Source organism: Myotis nattereri, assembly GCF_964212035.1.
Source record: "Myotis nattereri genome assembly, chromosome: 16".
Taxonomy (NCBI): Eukaryota; Metazoa; Chordata; class Mammalia; order Chiroptera; family Vespertilionidae; genus Myotis; species Myotis nattereri.
Window position 1 is genome coordinate 30111771 of NC_138091.1, and position 24235 is coordinate 30136005.

At 53.7% G+C, this 24235-nt stretch overlaps 1 protein-coding gene across 3 annotated transcripts in view; it reads left to right on the forward strand.

Annotated features, from left to right (window-relative positions):
• Nucleotides 1–4859: 4859 nt before the first annotated feature.
• Nucleotides 4860–24235, forward strand: part of HLF (HLF transcription factor, PAR bZIP family member) — a 46169-nt gene continuing 26793 nt past the window's right edge. For 2 of the 3 annotated variants that reach the window (XM_081109613.1, XM_081109614.1), the window contains exons 1-2: nucleotides 4860–5402; nucleotides 7579–7911. In XM_081109613.1, the coding sequence (XP_080965739.1) occupies nucleotides 5297–5402; nucleotides 7579–7911 (439 nt within the window). In that variant the 5' untranslated portion in view covers nucleotides 4860–5296. Of the gene's footprint in view, nucleotides 5403–6070; nucleotides 6126–7578; nucleotides 7912–24235 lie in introns of those variants that run through there. The other variant, XM_081109615.1, reaches the window with a different exon arrangement.

Sequence of the window (24235 nt, forward strand, 5' to 3'; positions counted from 1 at the left end):
CCTGTCCAGCTGGCACACAGTTTTAAGTATTGCATGAAGGTCAGCCTCCCTGGCATGCCCAGCGCTCCTTTCCAAAGCCACACCAGCCTGGCTGCACATGGTTTGTGCCACGTGTCTGAGTTACACCAGCTGCTTTGGTCTCTAGTCATGGAACCAGTTACCAAGGTCCCAACAGCGACGCCCACTTATAGCACAAGGTTGGCCAATCGCTTATGAGATGGCTCACGTGGAACCGGGCCCACTGCGAGAACGCATGTGAGATGGTGACAGTGTCTAGGGGTCAGAACCTTTGGGGAGGAGGGCACAGTGAATGGAGGCAGCTGGCCCTGCGTCGTCACCAGTGGAAGGCCATTGTTCCAGTGCTCCCAGGTCTGCAGGATGCCTTAGTCACGGGAGAACTTGGTCCAGGACAGCATGCATTCCTTTAGCAGGTTTTGGGCTCGTCCTCTTTGCCTGTTTAGCTTAACAGTAAATTCTCATCACCTCAGGACACCTGGTCTTAGATTTTCTTTGCACCTAAAAGGGCCTGCCATGTCCCCCGGAAATGATATTCCAGAGCGCGGTTCATGTAAGTTGATTTTGCGAAGCCTGATCGACCCGGATCCTAAGCAAATGGAAGACTAGGTTCTGAGTCGTGGCAAGTCCTTGTCTCTACAGCTCAGCCACCTCTAGCTCAGCTATATTTACTGGATCTGCAATCATTTTTAAAGGGCTCATTAACCCACAAATTTGATTTCTCATCTCTTAGTGAGATACAGGAAATGGGCATCCCTTCCCTACTCTGGCTAAGGGGCTATTTGGAATTTGCTGTATTTGATTTTTCATTGAACTTCAACCTTGGATTTATTTTGGAGACTGGGAACAGTGGCTGCCCTGGAGAGAGAGGGAGAGAGAGAGAGGAAAAAAGGGTGAGAAGAAGAGAAGGACATGTGTGTTTGGGTGGAAAGTAGCCTCTAACATCATGGACTAAGTTAACAGACACGAAGGCACACAGTGGGAGCATCTCTACGAAGGAACAGAGAAACCAGAAAATGCAAAAGTGCCTCCAGTTAACCAGCCCTCACATTCCTTAGCCCTTCCCAAGGCGTCACCTCACTTAGTCCTCCTGGCAGCCCTACAAGCTGGAAAACACAGGCATTCGTTTATATTTCACATACAGGACACTGAGGTCAGAGAGGTTTCCATGGTCACAGGATAGGGGCAGAATTTGAACCTACCTGTACTGCATGGAGGTTAAGAACACACGCTCTGGAGTCAGCACAGCCAATTTCAATTCTCAGCTTCTCCAGACATTGGCTAGCTAGAGGGCCATGGCTAGTCACTAATCTCTCAGGGCCTCACTGTCCTCATCTGTAAAATGGGGATAAAAATGCTACATACCCTATGATTGTAGCAAGTAATACAAGAGATAATACATTAAGGGTGTTTAACACTGTGCCAGAACACAGTTAAGCACACAATAAATGTCCCTTCTTCTCCTTTGTGTGATCCTATATAATAAAAGCATAATATGCAAATTGACCAGTCAGGGGCGGGGGGGGGGGGGGGGGGATGGGCCAGGGAGCAGGCGGCACCAGGCCAGCCAAGGCATGTGCCAGCAGGCACAGGAAGGGGATAGCAATGGGGGAGGGGGGGAGGTGGCAGCAACCAGAGGTGGCGGAGGGGCGATGGGGGGGGTGCAGGGGGCGGGGCCGTGCCAACCCGCACTGTCCCCTGATCAGCTACCCGGTCGCCTCCTGCAGAGGGAGGCCAGACTGCAGTTTAGGCCCACTCCTCACTAGGCGGAGCAGGCCTAAGCCATCAGGAGGACATCCTCGGAGGGCTCCCAGGCTGTGAGAGGGCGCAGGCCAGGCTGAGGGACCCCTTGAGTTCACGAATTTTCGTGCACTGGGCCTCTAGTTATTTTAATAATAGTAAATACCCACATGTGTCTGGCCCCAAACCCAGTGCTCATTCTGCTGCAACCCACTGCATTCATTGATTTTTTTCCCTTTCCCCTTGCCACCTATATTCTCCTTTTCTTTCTTTCTCTTCTCCAGTTTCCTTCACCTTCCTTCCTATCACACATCAGTAAGCACACACACACCTGCCTCACTACACTGTATCTCCATCTGTCTGAGTCTTTCCCACTGACGTTTACTAGAGCCGCAGGGACTCAGAGAAGGGCGAGGAGAGCCTGCCATGGCCTCTGCGTGAGTCACCCTTCGGCGGAGAGCTCAGTCTTCCCAGCTCGCGTGTTATTGCTTTCGGTTTGCCTGTTCCTGCCCCGAGCCCACAGGTCGGAGCGTCTCCGGTAGTTAAGCGAGTTAAATGTAATTTCCCTGTTTGGGGTTTCAGTTGAGTTTGGAGGTTACAGGAGGGACAAGCTGCGTTAGGCGTAGCCAGTGAACGGCCATGTGATGTCTTTCACTTCGGAATTAATTCCCTGGATCAAGTGCCCTTTCTGGCAACAAGATAAACAGGTTCCACTAGAGGTTTGGCGGGTTGGCTTGGAAGCCCTTTAGCACCACGTTCACCTCCATCCACCCCAGGCCCCGGCCCTGGCAGGAGACAGTGGCGGGCATTGTGTGCTCGCCCAGGCTTCACACCCACCGGGGACCTGGAAGACAGACGCTGTGGACACTGCACAGATCTCTCCGGAGACCTGCAGGGCCAGGCCAAGAGGCTCCTCACGCCTGCGCCCAGGGGCTATGGAAAAGGCTTCTGTGCCCACCCTCACCATTCAAACTCCTGAAACAGGGCAGGTGGAAACCACTGGCTGGCAGAGGCTTTGGGGCCATGTGGGGCTGTGCTGGCATCTCTTAAGCAGTTGATTCTGAGAAGCCTTTCTTCTACAGCCATTGCTGTTTCTAGAAGAGTTCCACGCCCTGGGCGCCTTTGCTGTCCTTCCTGCCCTCCTCCATGAGCCCAGTGAAGGGCTTCCCACTGACTTGTCAAATTTTCTAATAATGTGTGTTAGTTTGGATTTTTTCCAAGAAGGAGATTTCTTTGGGCTTTATTTTTATTGTTGTTGTATTGAAGTCTGATTTACAAACAGTGAAGTGCTCAGATCTTAAGTATATTGTTTAATTGGTTTAGACAAAGGTGTACACGCTTGTGTAACCCACACTCCTCATCGCCCCAGAAAGTAGCATAACTTTTTGAAGTAAAACCCAGAAAATAAAAACAAAAAATGTAAAACCCAAGGCCATTCTCTGTGGGTCTTTGATAGAAGTACCCACTTCCATTTCACAGAATTCTAGCGATTGCATTAGCTAAATGAGTAACTCGGCTTTTAAATTTTTTTTTTCTTTTTATTGAATTGATTGGGATAAGGCTGGTTAACAACATTCTACAGGTTTCAGGGGCACAGTTCCACAGCACATCATCTGACGCTGTATTGTGTGCTCACCACCCCACGTCACTTAGAGCGTTACTTCCCGTTTGGTCGTACTTTTCAAATGGGGGCAAAACGTAGAGGCCACTTGATCATGTGCCCCTTTAAGGGGAAACGGCAGCTCAGAGAGAGAAAGGCAGCTGCTAGAAGTCACTCTGCCTGGGACACCCTGCCCCCAGGTGGCCCTCCTGGCCTCCTGGCTTTCAGGTGCCTTCTCTCCGGGAGGCTTCCCTCCTGGGGCTCCAGGGAAGTGGAATGCACCAGGACTCCGCTGTACCCCATCCTGGGATGCAGGCTTTACAGAGGCCTGTGTATTGCAGAAGAGCTTTCCGTCTCACTGACAGAACATTTTCGTTCATGTGTACCCATTCCTTCTTGCAGGTCCCCCTCCCCCCACCCCCACCCCCACCCCGCCCCGCACTCCCCAGATCCTGCCACCACAGTCTCAGCGGGAGATGGGGGGAGTGAGGGGAAGACCCTGCCTGCCTGGGCTCTGCAGGCCTGGATGCCATGACCCGGCCCACCGGGGTCAGGAGGGGGCCCCACCCACGCCGGGGACAGGGGTCCCCAGAGCTGCAGCGGGCCAAACGGACAGCGGGAGGTGCTGCTGCTGCTGTGGCAATGAACGCGGAGATCTCCTGTAGGGATCGTTTACAAAAAATCATTTTAATGACCGTGCGGACCTCTTAACTCGAGGCCATCTGCACTCGCCTGGAGCAGATACTCCTAAAACGCCTCTCAGTGTCTGTGTGTCTCTCCTGCCTTCATTCAATTGTGCAACTGTGTGTCCCTGCTCAGACCCCGCTGGCGGCGTGGGAAACAGTTGACAGCGCTCCTTCCCGCGCTCCCCCCGCCCCCCGCTCCCCTCTCCCGGGTACTTTTTGTATCTTATGAGAACTTACAGTAAGGAGCTATTTTGGGTGGTTGAGGGAGCGGGTCAGGACAGGGAGGGGCCAAGCCCGCCGGGGCCAGGAGAAGTATTCAGAGGAGTATCTAACTTCCATTGATCTACACTTGTCCTTCGCCAACTTGATTGCTCCTGGGAACCACGGGGGAGCTTTAAAGACTAATGATGCCTGGATGTCAGCGCGCAGGTCTGACTCCGTGATTCTGGGATGCCGCCCGGGCATCTGGGTTTTTAAGCTCCCCTGGCTGAAAACCACTGAAGTAAACTCCTCCCTCCTCTTCCCTCTCCGACACAATCAGATTCTCGGTCCAAATCCTTGGCCCTGGGGATTGGGCTCCTATCCCTTCGCAACCTGCCAGCTCCGCACGGTCCCGAAAAATCCGCGCGCGCGACCACGCCAAACACGCCGCGGCGGCGGGCGGGGCGGGGGCGTGGCCGCGCGGGGCCCCGCCTCCTGTACGCCTATCGGCGAGCGGTGCGGGCCCTGACGTCACTCTTGTCAGGGCCGCGGCACATGGGTGGCCGGATGCGCTGAGCCCGGCGCTGCGGGGCCGCGGGGCGCAGGGGAGCAGCGGCCACCCGCGCGGGGAGGGGGTGGGGTGGGACCGCGCGCGGCCTCGGGTGCTGGCGGGACGGGGCCGCGTTGGCGCGGTGTCTTCCGCCCTTCTGCGATCCTCCGCATATTTTGTCTTTTTTTTTTTTTTCAATTTTAAACATTTTGCAAGGCGGTGGGTTCAAGACAGGTGAGAGCATCCCGCAGGTCGCCGTCCAGGAGCCGGGGGGCACTTGGCGCGCTCTCCGGAGACAGGCTGCACTGGAAACCTGAAAGTTTTTGGCTTTTATTTTTTTATGCAGATGCACTTATAAAGATATAAGTACATTTTTGTTCTTCCCTTGTCTCCAAGCGAGTACTTTTGGCAAAGGACGGAGGAAAAAGCCCAGCAGCATTTTGGAGGGCGGTTGTTGTTTTTTTTTTTTTTTTAAAGAAAAATATTTGCATCGCAGTGGAGAAAATGTCCCGACCGCTCCCCCTGAACCCCACCTTTATCCCGCCTCCCTACGGCGTGCTCAGGTCCTTGCTGGAGAACCCGCTGAAGCTCCCCCTTCATCCTGAAGACGGTGAGCGCTGCCCTCCTGGCTGCCCCGCTCTGGGAGGGAACGACGCTCCTGGGGTCCCCCTCCTTCACAGGGCACCCCCCTCCCCGCAGCTAGCTGGCTGGAGCATCCATCTCCCTCCGTTCCCAGGGACCCTGGCCCTGCTTTAATGACATAGAGGAGCTCACCCATCACCCCACCTCTCCTCGAAAAATGGGGACCCCCCTCACCGTGCAATGTTTAAAATAGTGCTGGGGACCCGGCCCGGCCTCCCTGGGTCCCGCTCCGGCTGCGCGGGTGGGAGATGTAACTTGACAGGTCAGTGTTTCCCTGTCTGAGGCTTAGGTGCCCGCAGGGAGAAACCGCCCGCTCCAGGGCAGAGCTCAGGCTGGGGGAGGAGAAATCAGGGGGCTTGCTTCCAAAGGGGTGGGGGCCCGAATGGGGGCCTCACTGCCGAGGCCGAGTATTGGGATCATATATTGTTTCTGTTCTTAGCTCGGATTTGGAGCTCACGAGGTGTGCGCGGAGACCCTAGTTCTCCAAGTGAAGAGTAATTGAGAAGCGGGGGAGGGGGGGAGCAGGCGGGGGGGGGGCGGGGATGGGGTGAGGGGTGCTGTCTCTCAGCGGGAAGCCGTGCACGCCTCCAGCGCCGACACTCGCCCGCTGCACTTTCTCGGTGGGAGGGGAGCGAGGAGCAGGCTCACGTGTAGCCGCGCGGGAGCCTCCTCTGGCCTGAGCCCTTTCCCGGTAAGTCCCAAACCTTCCCCGCGGCCTTGGCTGCAGCGGGACCTGACGGAGGGGTCAGGGGTCGCTCAAGGAGGCGCTGAACCCAGCTGGTGCCGCCAGGGATTTGCATTTGGGCTGATCCCAGTAGCAAATGCAGACCCTGTGTGGCTCCGAGTGTAAGGTCCAGATCCTTTGGCTGCGAAGAGCTTGGGCATGCTCGCATCTTCTTGCATCTTCTTTCCTGACAGGGGCCAACCTGTTGCATTGCACAAGTTGAGGGGTTCCTTCTTGGTCTGCAGAGCACAGCTTTCCACGGAACTCGCCTTTAAGGAGTAGCTCTTGGCAGGGAGGTGCTGCCTGCAGTCTTTTTTGCATCCGTGGGTGTTTTAAGTCAGATTCTCAGGAGATGAGACTGTAGAGGATTAGAATGGATGGCGGTGGAGGCTGTGTTTCTCCGAGGAAGAAACTCAGAAGCCAAATTCCTTAATCCCAGATTCCACCGGCGCCTGAGTACTAGACTTGGCAAAATTCTGAGCGCTGGTTACAGCCCTCCTGGGGGGAGGCCGTGCTTCCAGGTAAAAATTGCTGCACACCTCCATCATAGGGATGCCAGGTGGCCACCTTCTCCGTTAGCTGTGCTTTCACAGCTTGTGTACGTGTGTAATTTCTGTGAATCAGGTCATACTTATGTGTTTAGGGGAAGAGGCTGAAAACACTTTGTATTTTAAAAAAAAGAGAGAGAAAAGAACACTCGCTTTGTAAAGTCCAGCGTAGCCAGTGGATTTAGAAGCAAAACCTGAGCTGAGGCGGTGTTCGCAGTTGTCTTCTGTGCCAATACGAGGCGTTGGTCAGGTTCCTTCCGGCTTAGAGCCTCCGTGTCTTCATTATAAATGGGGGTAATCACGATTTGCAAGTTGGTTCTGAGAGCTGGGGAGCTAATATATGGAAAGAACCAGGAATGTAGAAGGTGCTCAATACACGGTTTCAAAGAAGGGTGGGGAGTCCCTGCTTTAGCAGAATTAGAGTCACCAACTCCCCGGCTTTCCACGTCCGAACGACTTCATGTTGTTACGGTGATGACTTTCCCGGGTGCTAAATCATACCTGGTTATTGCCCTTTTCCTTAAAAATCCCAGCAGTTTTATATAACTGCAGGTGTTACTTCCCCACTGTGGATTTAAATGATTTGCCTCCTCAAATAACGCCCCAAAGACTGTGCCCTCTTGTTTACGTCCCAGAGCAGTCTGTCTCCCTGACCCAAGGACCAGCGCTTTCTTTCCAAAGTAAATAGGAAGATATTGGAAAACAGGCCAAGATCCATGTCCTGCCTGAACTTTTAACTCCAGATCCACAAAAGCCGGCGGCCAGACAACCCTGGTGTTTGTGACCAGTAGCTTTGCAGCAGAGGCCGGGAGAGGTGGTGAAAAAGCCGCACGTTTCCTTTGTTAAAGTCCGACTCTCCCCTTTCCCCGCAGCGTTTCATAAAGACAAGGACAAGGACAAGAAGCTGGACGATGAGAGCCACAGCCCGACCGTCCCCCAGTCCGCCTTCCTGGGACCCACCTTATGGGACAAAACCCTTCCCTATGACGGAGACACTTTCCAGTTGGAGTACATGGACCTGGAGGAGTTTCTGTCCGAAAACGGCATCCCCCCCAGCCCTCAGCACGACCAAAGCCCGCACCCCCCGGGGCTGCCGCCCGCCTCCTCCGCTGCCCCCTCCGTGGTGGACCTCAGCAGCCGGGCCTCTGCACCCCTTCACCCTGGCATCCCGTCCCCGACCTGCATGCAGAGCCCCATCAGACCAGGTAACCTCTCCGAAGGCTCTCCCTCCGGACTCCAGGCGGGCAGGGGGGCTAAGGGAGAGGTGGGGAGGGAGGGTAAACTTCTTCATTGGGGGACTTAGCTCGCTCTGAAAGAGGAGCCTCGTACAGGGTGGGGCAAAGGTGGGTGTACAGTTGTTCATCTGGAAAATGGTGCGGGGATGAATAAATGCTCATACAAGAGTAAACCCCGTTTGGCGCGCTCACCACTGAGCACCTGCTTTTGCCCCATGCTGTTCCACCCCCAGCAGCCGTGGTCCCACTCCAGTGAGTGTCTGCATCACCTGGGGAGTCGGCTGAATGCAGACCAACCCTGGAAATGCTGGGTTTTCAGGCCTGGGGTCAGGGCTCAGGAATATGCACTTTAACCAGCTCCCTGGGGGATTGGATGCAGTTGGTCCAAGGATGGCAGTTTAAGAAACACCAGCTGACAGGTGGTGATTTGGAGAATTCAGGATCCCTCTCATCTCCTGCCCCTTGTCCGCATCCCCCAACTCCCCGGATACGAGGCTCTTGCTCAGTGATGTGTGGAGACTCTATAAGGCAGTGGTTTACTTATGTCCACCCTTGTCTGGCCTAAAGGGAAAAATGATGTGAGTTAAGGGTGTGGGGCAGAGAGCCTTTTTATCTTTTCATCTCGCGTTGTCATGACTGAGAAATGGGCTCTCAGACCCCTCTCCTAATAAGCACGACTTAGCCTTTTTCAGCACCCGGCCCCACAGTTCTCTCTTTAGTGTCCCTCTAGAGCAGTGGTTCTCAACCTTCCTAATGCCGCGACCCTTTAATACAGTTCCTCGTGTTGTGGTGACCCCCAGTTTCATTGTTAGAAATTGAACATAATTAAAGCGTAGTGATTAATCACAAAAACAATATGTAATTATATATGTGTTTTCCGATGGTCTTAGGCGACCCCTGTGAAAGGGTCGTTCCACCCCCAAAGGGGTCGCGACCCACAGGTTGAGAGCCGCTGCTCTAAAGCAAGTTGTCCTTACATTTCCTTTTGTCATTTTCCTCTGTCTGAGCACACTGAATCCACTTTTATCAATGCCTGCAAGGCCGCAAGGTCGGCTGTAAATGGTGTTGAAATATTACAAAAACCATCCCCTGAAATGGCCAGGACTTCAAAACCCACTGCTGAGCGCTCTGCTACACACACGGGTAGAGGCAGCTGTGGCTCCGTGACTGTAGCTCCCTGTAGTTCAAAAATGAGCAGGAAGAAAGGCCGTGTTTTGTGCACAGGTAACCAGGAACAAAGATTCAGCCAGCTCCATTGTCAGGAAGGCCGCGGAGCCGAGGCCTTCGCTGCAGGGGAGGACAGAACGCAGGACAATGGGAGATTGTGCTGGAGATCATTCCTGAACCCCGCGTCCTCCATGCGGCACGGGGAGAATCTCTGTGACACACAGAGCAGGTTTAAAACGAAGGACACGCGGCAAAGGAGGAAGAGCGCCCCCCTGCCTTGAAATGTTAGTGTTGGGGTTAAAGGTCTCCCATTCATAGCTCTCTGTGCCGGCCCCCCTCCTCCAAAACCTACTTGGAATGATAACCCGTGGCTACTGGCTGGCATGGAATTCAGTCTTTACCTCTGACCGCCCAGGAGGCTGCGGAAGCTCGGGAAAACGCTCTTCTATGTGACCCCGAGCCCCTGGTAGGAGGCGCGCACAGTGCCGCTGTCTTCAACTTCTTCCCAGGGACAGACAAGCAGCAAAACAAACCACCCTTCAAAGTGGCACAAAACCGGGAGAAGGGGGCAGAGCCCCAGTGGGAAGGCACCGCTGTGCCTCGGGCTTTCTGCTCTGGGGAGTGGGACGTGCCACTTCGTAGCCCTGTGGCCATTCACAGGGACAGCCTCTCGGAGCCTGTTTCCCTTCGTGTAGAATGACAGAGCGTCTAGCTCAGTGGTCGGCAAACTCATTAGTCAACAGAGCCAAATATCAACAGGACAACGATTGAAATTTCTTTTGAGAGCCAAATTATTTAAACTTAAACTATATAGGTAGGTACATTGTTATTAACTTCATTAGGGTCCTCCTAAGGCTTAGGAAGAGCCACACTCAAGGGGCCAAAGAGCCGCCTGTGGCTCGCGAGCCGCAGTTTGCCGACCACGGGTCTAGTTGATTGAGCTGTTGTGGAAAGTGGAGGTAAGGTACATAAAAGGTGCGGCGACTGGCGCAAATGTTCTGCTCACGAGAGCAGCGATGACCGTTGTCATGTGTGTCAGCTTTTATCCTTTAGTTTGATCCCTGTCTTCTGAAATGCCTTCTTAGAGTAATGAGGTACAGTATGCAGCTGCTTCGTCTGGGGAGAACTCTCAGGAGGTGTGGACCAATCGTTATTGGAGTGGGGTGCTTGAACCCTACCACTTACAATCAACCCTCTGCCAAATACCATGTTAGAAATACTGTACGTTTTCCCAGGAGGTCTGCAAATATTGGGCCCCACACCTTGGTTCATTAGGGTCCGTGTTCATCAATGACTCAGGAAGCCGAGGTGCCCCAGTCCGATGCGCAGCCCATAGCTAGGACTCCTGGTTTCAGCGCTGTCACTGGTTAGGCTGTGGGGGGAGGAGAGGCACTAGGACCAAAGGGGACCCTGGGGTCTATACACAAACTCTTCGTTGACACGTCATTTTTTGATCATGGAAACACACTTCAAAATAATCTCCTTCTTTGAATTGAAAACACAATGATATTCCTAACAAAAAAGGGAAAAAATGAAAGCTCTCCTTCAGATACCAGATGCAGATGAAATGCCCTCTGCTGTTGATCCCTCCAAAGGTCATGGTACAAACCAGAGCTCTCAGGGGGTGGGCCTGGCGCAGGGCTCCTCGTGAGCAAACTGACAGAGGAGAGCGCTCTCCATTGTCCTGTGTCATCGCAGTGGTGGCCAGGGTGGAAATGCCAGGTGAATCTTGAGGAAAATAAATCCTCAGAAGGGAAGGGCACAGAGGTAGCCTGGAGCATTCTGGGAATTGTGTAATCTCAGTCTAGAGCAGGACTTCTCCACCTTGGCCATGCTGCTGTTGTAGGTAAGTCTTCGTTGTGGGGAACTGTCCTGCGCATTGTAGGAAATTTAACAGCACACACACACACTCACACACACACACACTCACTCACACACACACACACACACACACTCACGCACACACACACACACACACTCACACATACACATTCACTCACACGCTCTCACACACTCACACTCACTCACACACACTCACACCCTCTCACACTCACAAACACATACACACACATTCATAAACTCACACACACACTCATACACTTACCCACACACACTCATCCATCCATACACACTCACTTATTCTCACACATACTCTCACACTCGCACATACACTCTCACACACACACACTTAGATACTTCTCCACACACACTCACTTATTCACACATACACACTCACACACACTTATTCACACACACTTATTCACACACACACACACACACACACACAAACTTCAGCTGTGACAAGTGAAAATGAATCCAGTCGCTGCCAGGTGTCCCCTGGAGGCAAAATCACCCCTGTTGAGAACTGATGTAGACTTTCCATGTGGACAGCAACCTGGGGCCTGAATTCGGGCCCTGTCACACACGTGGATGCTTTTGACCCCCTGTAATGCTCTGTGGCCAAAGTCTGGAGAATGTCAGGAGACATTAGGTTTCAAGAAGAAATGTAATGTTAATAGAGCACAGGTGTACACTTTTAGTTTATAAAGCATGGCATCGGTGAACCAGGAGACATTTTCAGAGCCATTTTATTAAACATTCGTTTTCTGCTGTTGCATCTTCCGCGTTATGCTGGGGAGCACGTGGCATTAGGGCTCTCTGTGTGGCAGAAAGGAAACGCGGCCAGGCGGTAGCACATGGGGCATTTCTAGGTCTGCCCAAAGCATGTCTTGGAATGACAAGGTGAGCATTCCTGTGAATTCTCATACTATCGACCGTGACTGGCCCCCACCCCCTTTCCTATTTGGCACACCCGTCCTTATTCCTCTGTCTAGCTCTCTGATCAAGAAATGAATCAAGTGTCTGGAGAAATACACTTTGCCTTGAAGAAATGATCCAGGGACCCTGCACCCTCCTGTGGCTCTGGGGTGCCGTGTGAACTTGGGTTCACAGCTTCCTGGGCTGACATCCTAATGAAAGAAGAGGAGCGGTGGTTGCTGGATGCTCTAGCACCTGCTCAGGCTGCTCGGTCACCTGGGTGCAGCCTCCTGGGTGTCCCAGGCAGCAGAGGCAGGAGTCGCCCAGACCACATGGGTGATTGTGTTCCAGGTGCCATCAGGGGCGGTACTTGGAAGTGCCGGGTCCTGGAAAAATAAGAATCTGTTTGCCCGGAGGATGGAGCGGCTGCTGTAAGGACAGCAGTCCCTTTAGGGAAAGTCGTCCACAGCAGACAAAGGCTGAGTTATTTTTAAATCGCATGCTGTAAAGCCAGAGTTGAAATCGTTTCCTCTGGTGGTTTTTCTTTGAATAGCTTGGGGGTGTCCTGCCCTGGTAGACCCATACCCAGCTGAGGGTTGAGGATCCTCCCTTTCCGGGTCTGAGCACAGAGAGCGGGTCAGGATGAAGGCCGGCTACGGGTGATGAGAAAACCCTTCCATGTGGTGGGGGGGGGGGGGGGGGCGGTGGTATAGGGGTGAGGGGAGCATCAGGGAGCACCCAGCGTGCCCATGTGAGACAGAATGGGCGTGGTTTTGCTGGCCTTGCCTTGGGAGAAGGTCTTGGCCTGGAAGGAAAATGCTGGCCGTGGGCCTGAGTAATGACGGCAGGAGGTCGTGTGCTGGTGGCTCTGGGATGAGGGGAGGTCCTGCCTAGGCACAGCGTTCTCTTGCTTTTCCCAAACTCTGGAGATGAAGCTTCTCCCCGTATGTGCAGCGGCTCATAAATTTTCCCACCAGCATAGTGGTGTCCGCAGGCGGCCTGGGGCCGGAAGGTGGCTGTGTGCTGTGCCTCGGGGAAGAGCCTCAGGACCCAGGATGTCACCCAGGGGAGGGTGTCAGCTTCGTCCAGGAGGCAGGCAGACTTCCCTCTGTCTCCTCTAAGAGTGTGTCTTCGCCACCAAGCACCGTGGAGGATGGGCTTGCCCTGTTCTCCTGGCTTTGTCGTGCTGTGGCTCCTAGGACAGTGGTCCCGGCCTCTGGCAAGAGGGATGTCAGATGGGCATGGACAGCAAGGCAACTCGGTTGTTAAGAGCGTAGGCGCCCAGCTGGGGTGGCTCAGTGGTTGAGCATCAACCTATGAACCAGGAGGTCACAGTTCGATTCCTGGTCAGGGCACATGCCTGGGTTGTGGGCTCGATCCCCAGTAGGGGGCGTGCAGGAGGCAGCCGATCCATGATTCTCTCTCATCATGGATGTTTCTCTCCCTCTCCCCTCCTCCCTGAAATCAGTAAAACTATATTAAAAAGAAAAAAAAAAGCGTAGGCTCTGGACCCAGGGACTTGGGCTCACATCCTGGACCCACACTGGCCTTGTCTGTACGTTTGTGTTGATTTCTCGACCTCTTTAAGCCTCGGTTGACTCATCAATAGAATGAAGACTGTACCTAACCCCTCCCCTGGGGTTCAGCAGGGCTCAGTAAGGTAACTCACCACAGAAGATGGTTCGGTGTGTGGCACACGGATACTCCGCGCTGGGAGCTGTCCTGGTGATGCTAGGGGCATGGCCTAGGGAAGAGAATGACTGTGTTCCCAACCCCTGCCCTTCATCTGGGATTTGAGTCCAGTCCCCTTCCCTCTGCAAAAATAGGACATGCATTTTTTTCCCCAGCATGCCCAATATTCTGTGCAGCCTGCTTGACTTTTCTCCTTCATTCTGGGCTGGAACAAGTCCCTCCCCTGATGCTAACCCAGCATCCTCACTTCTGGGTGAGCGCCTCCCGATCTGCCAGGGTGGAACCAGCCACGCGCTCGGTGCCCAGCCGCCCTCCTCCCCTGCCCCCAGCTCTCGTGAGAGCCCTGGCAACCCTGGCCGCCTGCCTGCCTGCCTGCCTGCCTGCCCGTGTGCTGCAGGCACGTGGCCATGCCCTGTGGAGCTCGCCCAACTCCGGGTGGCCTGCTGGCTGGGCTTCCGCCCCTCCCCCACGCCGGCTTCTCTCCCCAGGCTCCGCAGCAAGCCAGCCAGAAATTGTAACGCTGGCCCTGGCATGGGAAAGCTGAGCTCCGGAGGGCAGTTCGGATGCCAGGGAAACCTGCTCTCTCCAGCATCCTAGCCAGACCCCAAACTTGGCCCTCTCTCCTGCCCGTCTGCCCGGAGGCCCTGTCTTCGCCGCGCCGCTGTGGTGGGCAGGATTCCTGTAGGCCGGCTCCTGCCAAGGGTCTTGGCAGAGCCTCCCCGTCCAGCACTGTGACTACCAGACTCGAAAAACAGCAGCGTGCAGACAGAACGAGGTGGAGGAGAGGGAAGGGCGGAGGAGGTGGGGAGAATAGAGGCCTTGATGCCACCCTAAGGTAGAAGGCAGAGGAGGAAAAGACAGCGGTGATTTATTAGGTTTTTTTCCCCGAAACCTCGCTGCCAGCCAGCACTAATCACTTTTACCCAGGAGTCATTTTTTATGTCTCAGCAGTGAGAAGAGAGGGAAGAGGGGAGGTGGTAGGGGAAGTAATAAGATTTTTTAAAACAAATAAAACATTGGAAAAGAATATGTGAGAGAGGGACGGGGGCACAGGGCCTGTATTTGACTCTGTGATGGGAATGGGTGAGGATATTTCTCATTTACTACCTGGTATAACATCTGGAATCGTCCCAGCAAATGTCGACCTGAAACCACTAAGCCATTGTTTTGGAATAAACAAAGTTCCTTAAGACAGAGGTGCCTGCTGGCTCACCTTTCACAAGGTCCATCAGAATGTCCTGCGTTTGAGACACTGTTCGCCTCCGGGCAATAATATAGCGACCTGTTAGAGCATAGGGTGCGGCAAGAAGCAGGCTGGCTGTGCGCCCCACTCCGCCATGCTTGCCTGGGTCTGCGGCAGGTCATGTAAACGCTCGGAGCTTCTGATTTCCCATCTGGAACTTTGGAACCATCATTGGCCTGCCTCGCGGGAGCGTGGAAGGTCCCGTGAGCCAAGGCGCGTAGAGCACTGGGTGTGGCCCCGGGCGCACACACACAGGAAGTGCCCAGTCACAGCCGCCGCGGGAGGCATCCTCGTACCACCTGATCCCATTTCTCACGGGAGGCCCTAGCACCAGAGTCTCCGTGCTTTTCCCTTCCTAGCCAATTGCAGCGGTTCTCAACCTGTGGGTCGCGACCCCTTTGGCCGTCAAACGACCCTTTCACAGGGGTCGCCTAAGACCATCCTGCATATCAGATATTAACATTATGATTCATAACAGTAGCAACATTACAGTCATGAAGTAGCAACGAAAATAATTTTATGGTTGGGTCACAACATGAGGAACTGTATTTAAAGGGCCAGACGGTTGAGAACCACTGGATTAAGGCCTTTGCTCAAGCCGTTTACGCTTCTCCTCTGCTTCTCTCCCTACGTCGTGTCTGCCCCTCTTAGCCTCTGAGGTTTAGGTCACCTCGGGTCGCTAACTGGAATCTTCATTCATTCCTCCTCGCTCATGAGATTAAAAAATCAAACAAAATGCAGTTCAAGTAAGTTCTTGATTAGATTTCCCCATGGCACATTTGCCAATCAGTCAATCAATCAACGTTGCTGTTGCATTTTTAATCATAGGCATCAGTCATTGTACCTGAAGGCTGTAGAATGGCCTTGGGGATAAATAACTGGAAAGGCATGGGATGGTGCTGGGAGGGGAAGGCGGGGAGAAAGGTCTCGTGCAGTTCCTCCTCCTGCTGGCCAGCAAGACCCAACATAGGCATCCAGAATAACAATGCTCCTGCCCCCAAAGGGTCCTGTAACGGGCAAGTCCTTGCTCTTTCGGAACCTGCGCTTTCTTGTCTGCAGAGTAACATCTTTGTCGGGTTTGTGTGAGCTTTCTCGAGCTGACATGCATGAAGGGTCCAGCGTGGCGCTGGCACACAGGAGGCCAGCCTCTGCCACAGGTCAGTTCCCTTAACTTTTCTCTAGTAAATGACACGAAGGTTAAGAAGCTACAGAGGAAGTGGTAGGAGCAAGGAGCCACGTGGACAGTCCCCAGAAGTGGTGTTGGCTTTGGGCTGCACCCTGGGGAAGACAGACAAGGGCATGATTTGGCTGCTGGTCTCAAGGAGTTGACCATGGAGTAGGGAAGATAGAACGTTTAGGTAAAAGGAGGAATGACAGGGCAAACTAGCATGTTCTCGGTGCCATACAGTGAGTACAGGTTGGCCTCCAGGATTTGTTGAAAAGAGGAGAGTGAAAGAAAGTGAGTGAAAACTTGCAAAATAAATAAGGGAACCGTGCAGACAATGAGATCTGCCAGACCTCAGAGGAAGCAGCCACTGCCCAAGGCAAGAGTGCCCCGGGCGAGGCTCCTTGGAAGGGATGGGCCTTCAGCTGGGCCTGGCCTGAGAGGGGGAGGAGCCAGAAGGGTGAGTGGGCCACGGTGCCCCAAAGTTGTGGAAGCAGGAGTGCCCACAGGGTGTTTAGGGAACAAGGTGTAGATCCAATTTGGCTGGTGCAGAAAATTCACCTGGAGGAGGCAGGGAGGTGAGTCCGGAGAGGTGGGTGCCAGCCAGGCTGGCAGCTTCGGGAGCGCCAGGCTCCAGCGCCTGAGCCCGGTCCAGCAGGCCACAGGGAGCCCTGGAAGGGTTTTGAGTAGGGAAGTGGCCTGTGGACGTTTCCCCTTGGGTTCAAGGTTGGATTGGAAACATTTTTAGACACTTCACAATAGTTTCCTCTGGCAAACCGGGACTTCCTTATTATTATTGTTTTGAAAATAAATACTCTGCCCTGAACATCAAACAGCTTTCCAAAACACAGTGTTCTAATGATCTAGACAAAGTAATGCAAAAACACAGGGTTTAGGTTTCACTTATAAAGCCCATAATTTGGGTGATTGGGGGAAACACTCTTTGGCAAGAAAACCATGTGAGGGATTTGAATGGTTCCGAATTTAAAAGCCTGAAAGCAGGCCTGGTCTCACAGGAGTAGAGAAATAGATTTTCATAAACCCCAACCCATTCACATTCATCACTTTCAAATGCTTCTATTTTATAAAGCTCATGAAGTTTGCAAACAAGTATAAGGAACAGATTTCTGTGAGTGTGTGTGTGTGTGTCTTTGATGTGTGTACGTGTCCATATGAGAGAAAGAGAGCGAGAAAGCAGGCGTTACTGCCTCAGTGATACAGATAGTCCTTGGTTATGAGGACTAACCTGCCGCAGGAATATCAAGCTAAAAATACTTAGCTACGTTTCCGGCCAGCTCATTAATTTTACTCCTGAGAGACAAAGGAATCATTATTGCAGTTTTGCATTCTTGAGTCCCGACCTTGTATGTGTGGCTTCCTTCTTCCCTGGAACGGGAACTAATTGCATGTCGCTCGGAGATACGGTGGCTCTGGGGGTGTGAGTGTTCTCTGTTGGGGAAAGGAGCGTTGAGGGAGGACACGGGTTCTTGGGGGAGGGTGGGGGCTGCCGAGCGGCCCAGGCATGACATGATGTGCTCAAGTACCTCTGAAGTGGGCTCTGCCAGCCAGCCAGGCGTACAGAGAGCCGGGGGAGTTGTCATGACCCAGACCGGTTCACTCAGATAACAGGTAACAGTGGACATGTGCAATCTCACCTCCAGCTATGCAGAGCAGACCGGGACAGGAGTGTTGGCAGAGTCGAGTGTCTGTTGGGGGAAAACCACACAGTCCTTGTTTCTGTCCAGTTGGCTTCTGGTGGATACACACTCCATGACTTCATGGGAAGGTTCCTGAAATGTCTCCCTCCTTCTCTGACTTTACCAAATACTGTTATTGTCCCAACTCGCTCCCTCCCCATCCAACTCATCCCGGGCACCCGGCCTCGGGTTCCGTCCTGAGCAGACCCACGGTTCCCCAGAAGTTTTGTTTTTGGAAGTTTCATCTAGGGTTTTGCTTTGTGTGTTTGTTTGTTTTTTTTCCATGAATGATTTTTGGAAGATGCTTTGGAATCTGGGGCCTTATCATCAGAGACGGCTCATGGCTAATTAAACCCACTTCCCTCTCCAATCTTGCCGGGGAGACCCGAGATTCCTGAAAGCAATGAGTGCATGCTACAGAGAGATGCTCGAGGGAGCCTCCACACTAAATCATCTGTGACAAAATGTTCTCTCAGGAAGTGGGGTTGCATAAATGGATCAGCAGAAATAAATGCTTTGGCAGAATCTCCTTGAGTGGGAAAGAGCAGCGCTTTCTTTCCTAATTAGCTCTGGGTAGCAATGTGCCTGGATGTCTTTGCTGAGAAACCCAGGTGTGGACAGGGGGGCCAACAAGGGAAATCTCTGCACTGCTCTGTACGTGCTGCTGCCCTGAATGGAAAGAGTTAAACAAGGCTGTTCATTCATGCGCAATAAATGCCTCTTGAATTGGATCGAATGGGAAAAGCCAAAGCTTGCTTGGGGAAGGATGCCACCAGGCCCTGACCAATGGGAGGCCATGCTGTAACCAGATGAACCAGATCATCTGGCTGAGCAGTAAGCAGATTACCGGGAGCGGAGCTCGCCGTACCCAAGACGGGCAGAGTGCTAAGGAGCGTGGCCAACAGCTAAACTCCACCTGCCCTGAGCCCTGGAACAGGAGACTTAAGTCGCCTTAGAGTGGAGTCATTATGCCGTGGCCTTGAATTGATGAAGGAGGCTTTTACTAGAGAAAAACAAAAAAAACAAACAGGATGGTGGTCAATACCCTCATGTCATTCTCTCACTTTCTTCTTGACTCTCCCTGCAAGAAGGAAACGTGGCAAGGCGGTCTCCAGGTGGGAAAGTGGAGCCTTCCATCAGAGTGGAATGGAACCAGGAGGAAACTGAGGAAACAAAAGTAAATTATTTGGCCCAGGCTGGTGTGGCTCAGTGGTTGCACCTGTGAACCAGGAGGACATGGTTGGATTCTCAGTCAGGGCACGTGCCCGGGTTGTGGGCTCCATCCCCAATGGAGCATGCAGGAGGCAGTTGATCCATGATTCTCTTTCATCAATGATGTTTCTATCTCTCTCTCCCTCTCCCTTCCTCTCTGGAAGACAAGTGTGAAGATAGTTTTTACACAGAGGGGATAACTGAAAGTTGTTTAGTTAAGAATTGGTTTGAACCTGACATGACCGTTTCCCAACCAGATGAGAGATGAGGAGTTCTTGGCAATGGTCTTGATACAGTCTGTTATGTGATGTCCATATGGGTGAGGCAGGTTAGAGCTTTTGAAGGTACACCAGCCCAGCATTAAGGACAGCATCAAACTAGGCAAAATTTTCTCCTCTCAAGAGGGAGGTTCGAACCTAGCTAAAGCTCCCTCAGTGTATTTTTACATCCAATCAAATGTCTCTGAGTTTTATAAGAGAGTGCACACACACCGTGCTCCTAACTTTAAATCAGTGAAATGCATATGACATCATAGCAGTACCCATGGGGTGTGAAAGCGGGGATGGTGCTAAGCATTGGCTGTAAGAGGCTGCAGGACATCAACTCATATTAGAAACGATGCTGGTTCGGGAATTGAGTCCGCTCCCAAGAGGCTGAGTGGTGGCTGCATTGCCAAAGTGTGTGTTCTCTTTCCTTCCCCAGCTCTCCCTTCTGATTACAGGCAGCTTAAAATACATGTGGGCATATCTCAGTGGCCAAAAACCATGGAGATCAGGATGAAATCATTCTTAAGGCAGAAATAGCAAGCTTTCACGAGGATATTCAGAGAAACGCAGTCCTAATAGCACCAGCACGTCACTGTCAGGCCCTCAGGCACTAAAGTAGGTTGGGTTTGGAGTCGGAGGTCTCCTGAGAAGCCAGGATACTCGGACAAGTCACGTACACTCTGAACCCCTCGTTTTCTCCCCTGGAACACGGCAGCCTGTTGCACAGGACGTCCTGGGGGTTAAATGACATTGGGTTGGCTAACCAGTGAGCCGACCTGGGTCTGGGCCTGGGCAGAGCTGTCACCCAGCCAGCTTTAATTCCGAGTGAAAATCTGGTGTTTGAATACGCTTTTTCTAAGATATACTTGCAGTTCAGTTTTTGGAGTCGCACTTCCAGCTTTCTGAGTCGCTGGGCTGAGTCCTCGCGAGGTCCATGGTGCTCCCCGGATCCACTGGGACATTACAGTCCCAGCGATGCTGCTCATTAGAAGCATAACCCTAAGCAAGTCATCCGCCTGTCCAGGTTTTACTTCTTCATCTGTAAGGTGGGAACAGTCTGTGTCCTTCTCATTTACCAGTGTGTCATAATGTCAAATAAGATAGCCTATTCAAAAATTGGCCAAATAAAAGTCCAATCAAAGTATAATCTGGGGCCCGGCCGGTGTGGCTCAGTGGTTGAGCATTGACCCAGGAGCCAAGAGGTCACAGTTCCATTCCTTGTCAGGGCACATGCCCTGGGTTGCAGGCTCGATCCCTAGTAGGGGGCGTGCAGGAGGCATCCAATCAGTGATTCTCTCTTATCATTGATGTTTCTATCTCTCTCTCCCTCTCCCGGCCTTTCTCTGAAATCAATAAGAACGTATTGAAAAAACTTAAGCTGCAAAGCAAAAGACATCTGACACCTTTTGGGGGAGAAATGCAACAGCATTAAATGTAGTTATTTCTTTTAAAATGGTCTTCGTTCTGAATGGGAGCCACTGGCTTCTGGCTGGTGTCCAGCCTTCCAGGGAGCCCTGAAACCAAGTTATCCGGGGGAATCATCGCCCCAAGGCTTGGATACTGTAGCAGTGGTTTGTGAGCCGGACAAAATAATTTTAAACAAGAAAAGGAAGACCCCCAAGACCCCCCGCTCAGTCTTCTGATGACAGCTTTTCTGGAAGGGCGTGGCCAGCTGTGCACCTGGGCTGCGCCTCTGGGTGGCTGCTGGCAGTCTGTAGGACCAGCCCCGCTCCCCCACGGCTCGTCGATGGACTCTTGGTGCTCAGATTGTCATCTTGTCCGACGGAGGCTGGGTCTGGGCACAGAGGGACCACCTCCGTGCCGGGTGCGGGCTGCCCTGACAGAGCAGGCTGCCCTGACAGAGCAGGCTGCGAGGATCCTCCAGGACTTGTCCTTCCCTGGGCACAAGGTCAGGGACACGGGCCAGTGCTCCTTCCTGTGTCTTGGAGACGTGTTTTTCCAGCCCCGGGCACGTGCTGTTTTGCTCTCTGAGGGAGGCTTATCCTCGTTACCTTGACAGAGAGAGTGGAAGAAGGGCGGCCTATTGATTCCGCTCCCTGGTCACAGGACAGGAAGTGCGAGGTTGGCGGAGGCTGTAATTCCAGCAGTGCCCGTCGCATCCCCATGGGGCCGGCAGCACACAGGCTGGGGGCTCGCTGCTCCAGCCACAAACCACAGAGCCTGGTGGCCATGGCCAGCGGTCACGGCTGCGGATTCCCTGGAAACCCTGCCCTTGGAAGGAGTAGGTGGCTGTCCCCTTCTCCCCCCCACCCCCACTCAATGCCCTGTGAGCCTTGCTGTTTGAGACAGAAGTGTCACCACCTCCTTCGAGAGGCCCTGGGGGGTGTACCAGTCTGCTCAGGGCTGGGGATGGCCTTCAGGGACCCAGGCTGACGGCCCGATGTTCTGAAGGCTGTTTCTCTTCACCTTTGGAATGTGCTCATGCGGATCTCTCCCGGTGATGTGTGTACTCTTCAGATGCTCCTTCCTGTCAAGAGCGCTTGAGGAGGAGGGGCCTGGTGCTTCTCACAGCTCCCCCAACATGCTGCCCACAGCCAGCCAGATGCCCCGGAGGCCGCCGCGGCTTAAATCCATGAACTGCACCAGTGGGAAAACAACAGTGGCATTTTACTGAGCACTTACTATGTGCTCCCTGGCATCCAGGTGGCCGTGACAAGGAGTGGGTCTGGGTGGGTGTGGTGCAGAGCGGGGCAGTGGGCTCGAGGTTACACAGGATCTGTGGACAGTCTCTCACGGGGAGTGGACCTGACTTCCTCTGCTTCTGCGGTTTCCTCCCGTTTCCCCTGGCTGCACCTGAGCTCTGCATCGGATTAACTTTCCATTATCCCAAGGCCGGTTAACCGGTTTGCAGATTAACCCTGGGGAGGGCTCGCCTGGGCCTGGGAGGTGCCCCTGCTCCGTAATTAGCTGGTTTGGGCTGATTGCCTGCCCCTGGTCAGGGAGCAGAGGTGCAGTGTCTTCTAGAACTTTCCACTCCCTTCAACCAGAGGAGCCCGTTGGCCCATGAAGTCCTGCAATCCCCAGCATAGTCCTTAAGAGGTTCCGAAGCCCCACCGGGTCCTGGTACTCTGCCCCGGGCACCTTTTGGGCCCAACACACTTCCCAAGTTGGGAAGATGGGGTCGGCTGGAGGACACAGGGAATGTGAAAGTTAGTGATTAATATGTTGAAAGGAAGCCCCAGGAGCAGGGCAGCAGCTCTCCTTTCCTCCTCAGCCTGTGGACCCCCCGCACCACACCCCCAAGTGCGGATTGACAGGCTGGAGACGCTGAGCAGCGGGTCCCTCCTGAGGGCAGAGGAGGCCACGGCCCCAGTGGCAACGAGGCAGGCGTTGCCTACAAAGCGAGCTCCTGGCGGCCCAGGCCGTCCCACGTGATTACTGGGGCTGCTCTGAGCCCCTCCCCGTGGCTGCATGGGTTCACAGAAAGTTGACTGCATTTGCCAGGCCCCCGTGGGATGAGGGAGTAGAAATAGGCGAATTTGCCACACCTCCCACCAGACCAGAATGCACGCAGTTGAACCTAGGGCTCGCTCAGACTGCTGCACATTGGGAGTGATCTCAGGGTTGTGAGGAAGGTTCCCTGGGTCCCGGGTTTGCTGCCAATCCCGAGAAAGTGTGCACGAAGGACTTCGGTCCACGGGCTGCGAGAAGGAGCGCGCACTCGCGTGGGATCGTGCTCCACCGGTTATTTTTATGTCTGAAGCAGCGTTCGCCCGAGCCAGGGACATGTCTTTTCCTCTCCCCCTCTGTTCTGCCTTTGCATCTGGCAGGCCGGGAACGCCTGGCCTCGGCACAGCCGAGCGTGAGGCCTCTGCGGTCCCTTCCCGGCCAGGGCCAGGGGTTTCCTCGGGTCCTTCTCGCTGGCTCACGTTCTCCCAGGGCTGCCGGTGCGTACAGTCCATTTTATTAGCACAGAGGATCTGCCTGGACTGCCTGGCCCTCGCAGTCACGTGGCGAGCAATGTGCTCCCCGGCTACGCCAGCCTGCAGCTCTCTGTGCAAAACACAGCCGCGCGCCGGGCGCTGGGCCAAGCTTACATTTCACTTTGGAACACGCTTTCGCATCGCTCCTGGCAGAACATCCACGGCGGCGTCTATTTGGGGAGTAAGTCGGAGAAGTGTTGTTTCCCTCTCCCGAGTGTCGAGAGATGGGACCTCTACAAGCCACCCGACCTTTTCCCATGTCACCTGCAAGGTGCCCAGTCGGAAGGTGATCCAGCTCCGGCTCCTGTGGCAGCCTCCTCTGCAGAGCCCCCGCCTCCCTCCCTCCCTCCCTCCCTCCCAGCCTCTCCCGTTTCCCGTGCGAAATGAGTAAACACACCCAGGACCGCCCGCTCAGGACAGAGAAACTCAGGCCAAGGTAATAACATCAAAACCAAAGTCCTGGAGCTCCTGAGTAAACGAGTTACCCTCCCAGATAAAACAACGCCGTGGTCCAAACCTCTCTTTCCAAAGATCTAAGACTTTTCAGATGCTGGTCCGAGGCCAGGCCTGGGAGGAAGGAACTCCGGCGAGCCTCCTGCAATGGCAGGCTCTGTGCAAACAAACACGCGACTCTCCCATTCAGCTTTCCCTCGCCGGCCTGTTTTTATTTCTCTGGCCATTTGGTAGTGGCCTCCCCGCTCCAGCCCTGCTCCCTTCTCCATCTCCCTTTTCTCAGGGACCCAGCTGATCGGTTCACCTTCAGGAAAACAAGTGTCTCGTTTCAGAAAGAGGAGGCGGCGTGGTTTACTTCCTCTGGTGTTTCCTCATACTCGGCCCTTTGCAGGTGGCTGCCTGAAGCTGGGCTCGGGGTTGGAAATAAAGTTGATTTTAGCATTTTAAACCCTGCTTAGGAAAGGTCAGGATGGTTAGAAAACAAAGATTGATGGGAACAATACTGACTTGTCTTTTCTCAACGAAATAGACCCCGCTTGTAAGAACCACTGACAAACTCTTCCTCCCCCATCACACCAGCCCACAGATTCCATAGGACCGCCGGAGTGCCAAGCCTTACTCTGATTCTAGTGTTTACTGCCTTGGATTGTTGCATTTGCTGTCAGTACCCCCCAGCCAAGCAGCGACGAGTCAGGATT